Below are 3,755 nucleotides of genomic sequence, written 5' to 3'. Positions count from 1 at the left end.
TGACGTGACGTGACGTGACGTGACGTGACGTGACGTGACGTGACGTGACGTGACGTGACGTGACGTGACGTGACGTGACGTGACGTGACGTGACGTGACGTGACGTGACGTGACGTGACGTGATGTGATGTGATGTGATGTGATATGATATGATGTGGTGTGATATGATGTGGTGTGATATGATGTGGTGTGATGTGATGTAATGTGATATGATGTGGTGTGGTGTGATGTGATGTAATGTGATATGATGTGGTGTGATGACATGTGACGTGACATGACGTGATATTACACGACACGACACGACACGGCACGACACTACACGACACTACACGACACGACACTACACGACACTACACGACACGACACTACACGACACTACACGACACGACACTACACGACACTACACGACACGACACTACACGACACTACACGACACGACACTACACGACACTACACGACACGACACTACACGACACTACACGACACTACACGACACGACACTACACGACACTACACGACACGACACGACGCGACGCGACACCGCACCATCACGACAAATAACACGAATCTCTTCTGCTGCGCACACGCAGGTCAAGTGCTGTCCAAGTATCGCGGCTGCATGAAGAAGGTGTACTACAACGCCGCGTCTGTGCTGGGGCTGCTGGCGGACCGCTCCCCGCGCGTCATGCTGTACGGCACGGGTGACCCCGTGATGAAGTGTGAAGCCATCTCCCCGCCACCGATGACCTTCCTCAACAAGACCGCGATGGCCGTAGTTAAGGTACGAGAGCGCACGCACGCACGCACGCACGCACGTACGTATGCACGCACGCACGTATGCATGCACGCACTCACGCACACACGCACGCGCGCGCACGCACGTACGCACGCACACACGTATGCACACACGCGCTCACGCGCGCGCACACACACACACACACACACACACACACACACACACACACACACACACACACACACTAACACATGCACACGCTATTAGATGTACGTACACAAGAATACGCGTATGTACGCACACGTTACACACTACACCGTTGTTCATTGCCTTGCTTAATCCGGCGCGGATGACGCATGCGTGACCAATGTTCTCTCGCAGGTTCTCGCAATATCGGAAGTCAACGTCGACCTGAAGTTTAAGACCTTCGAGAAATCGGCTCTCATAGTCTACTCTACCGTAAACTTCGGTGTGGATGGCTCCGGCGATGTCACGCTCGGAAAATACGAGGTATTTTCTAAAGCTTTCGTTTGTATTTGTATCTTGTATCGATTGCGTCTTAGAAATGAGTCTGAAACCCCAGCCAGTCCTGGTTTCGAACATTTTGCGTTATATCACCTGTGGTGAAATCGATAAAAATTACCCAGCCGTGCTTAAATGTTACTAGTTCCGTAACTGTGACACGGGTTGCTATTACTAACACTGATCTATGCCAGGTCTCTGCTTAAGGGTTATGCATATATTAATTCCTATATGCCAGGTTATATTCGGAGGTATGAAAGAGATACGCTCTGGTGAATATAATTTTGCATATCTAGTCCGTATAGAACGTCGGAACATTATCCTTGTTATCTATTAACGGATAGGCTTGATTTTATTATATTTCGGGTGGAGGGGATCTCCTACTGGTTGGGGGGTTAACACGCATACGAGACAAGGTTGTTCAAGGTCAAACTCGGGTAAAAGCGGGAATTTAGAAGTTAACGGATGTCTTTTCCTTTCAAGCTTGCTTTCAAATCTGGATCGTTGATCTTCACGTTACAACGGGATGTCAACGACATGGCGACAGCGAGAAGCATGCAGGTGATGCAGCCATTCAACGACGGAAGCTGGCATCACGTGGTTATCGGCTACAAGCAAATGTACGTATAGATGCGAGGCTAGCGCTCCCACCACACACACACACGCATACGCACGCACACACACATACACACACGCACACACACACACACACACACACGCACACACACACACACACACACACATCCTGTAGACGCATCCTGCCTCGCGTGGGGTAGTTCGAACATGTCTCCCCTTCGGTCCGCGGTCGGCTTCTCTGCCGTCCGAAGACGTCCCGCATAACCTGTGCTCAGGTCGCCCTAGCTCTTCCGGGCGATCCAGCGGCTGGCTGCCGGTCTCTCACGGCGTGCCGGCCTCACGGGTCCGGCCCGGGCTCTGGCTTTGCCAGCCTCCGGTCTGGCCGATCTGCCCCCACGTGTGGCTCCGGACGAGCGTCTCACCCCGCTACGATCGCCTCGTACTCTGTGGCAGGCGCGGCCTCGCTCCACCGTCTGCGTGCCTGGCCGAGCACGTATAGCGCGCTGGCCAACCTTCGCAGATTGTCACTGAACCTCCAACACCCACCTGCTCTGCTGCTCTCGGCGTCGAATTCGTAATGCCGCGTCGACGAGTTTCTTCAGCTCCCGGCATACTCCAGCCACGTCCTCCCTCCGCAGCGTCGCGCTTCTCCATGGGCCCTTTATGTAGGCAGCTCCTGCCCGCCGGGTGAATCGACTGTGCAGTTCCGCCCGGAGGCAGAACTCGAGAGGTTTTCGGCAGCACCCACCGTCGATCTTCGCCGCCGTCGCCTCCAACCGGCGCCGCGAGGTGCGCCTCGTGGCGGGCTAGCTTCGTTCGCCCAGCCGACTATATACGCCGCGAGCTGCCGTCTGACTCCCGTCTGACTAACATCTCTTTGTGCCATCGTACGAGAGCGTATTCGTAGTCGTCGTACTTTACAGGTAACCTAGCCGATTACGCGCCCACATCTCAGTCAGGATAGCGACGCCCTCACAATGCGTAATATACAGCGTAACCATCGGGGCTAGTCCGACAGCGCGTTTATCAAACGCTGCTGATGCGCGAGACCTAGACGGAAGCACGGGGTTCTCTAGCACGCGGCGCCTCCGCTGCTCGTCACTCCTCTGCTCTGGCCGCCGTACCCGTTCTCGGTCGACCCTCCGGCAACACGGGGAGAGCGGTCCGTGGTGTGTCGAGATGTGTTCTTGCACCTGCCCGATACCTCACGTCGTCTCACTCGTCCTGCTCACTGGCTAAGATAAACAAATCGCTTACGTTTTGCGGGTGCGGGCCAACCGAGACATTTTCCTAAAACGAGATAGGTGTACTCTCTGAATTCTCGGTGTGGTTCGTTGACACTGGGCAGTAAACTGAAGAGCGAACCATAGGAGTATGCTAGGGGTACAGACTTTCCTCGCTCGTCTCGCGACGCCGCGGGGCGGGTGGGCCGTCTTCGCCAGAAGATATGCCGCCTTGAGTGAAGGTAAGCTGCCCCTCCATCACACTACCGCCCACTCACGGACATGGCCGTCGCGCGCGCGTCTCCTCTCGTGTCGTCTAGCTTTCACCGGTCTCCGGGGATCCCGTGCGCACCCCTCTCTTCTCTCTCTCTCTCTCTTCTCTCGTACCCTCTCTCTCGGGTCACTTCCCGGGTCATCTCGCTCTACCCGCTTCCGACTCTCGCTCGCAGGTCGCTCTCAAGCTCCTCACTCTCTCTCTCTCCTCTCTCTACTCTCTCTCCCTCACCACCTCCTCACTCTCTTCCCTCGCCTACCCGCCCCCCACCAACACCGAACGGTCTCTCTGTCTGCCTCTCTACACTCTTCCTTCTTCGGCTACAAGACAGACCACGCTCTCCTCACATTCGCCTCTCTCTCATCTCTCTCCTCCTCATCTCTCTCCTCTCTCTCTCTTACTCTTTCTCTCTTCACAATTCTCG

At 55.3% G+C, this 3,755-nt stretch overlaps 1 protein-coding gene across 1 annotated transcript in view; it reads left to right on the top strand.

Moving 5' to 3' along the window:
* The window catches only part of LOC106809757, a 43,076-nt gene that overhangs the window by 6,238 nt on the left and 33,083 nt on the right, over positions 1–3,755 (top strand). Inside the window, exons 3-5 of the mRNA XM_014812958.1 lie at positions 591–781; positions 1,118–1,246; positions 1,742–1,878. Coding sequence (XP_014668444.1) covers positions 591–781; positions 1,118–1,246; positions 1,742–1,878 — 457 coding nt within the window. The remainder of the gene's footprint in view (positions 1–590; positions 782–1,117; positions 1,247–1,741; positions 1,879–3,755) is intronic.

Source organism: Priapulus caudatus, unplaced genomic scaffold (genome assembly GCF_000485595.1).
Source record: "Priapulus caudatus unplaced genomic scaffold, Priapulus_caudatus-5.0.1 Scaffold382, whole genome shotgun sequence".
Taxonomy (NCBI): Eukaryota; Metazoa; Priapulida; class Priapulimorpha; order Priapulimorphida; family Priapulidae; genus Priapulus; species Priapulus caudatus.
Note: the sequence above shows the minus strand (reverse complement) of the source record. Positions and strands in the feature narration are given on the sequence as shown.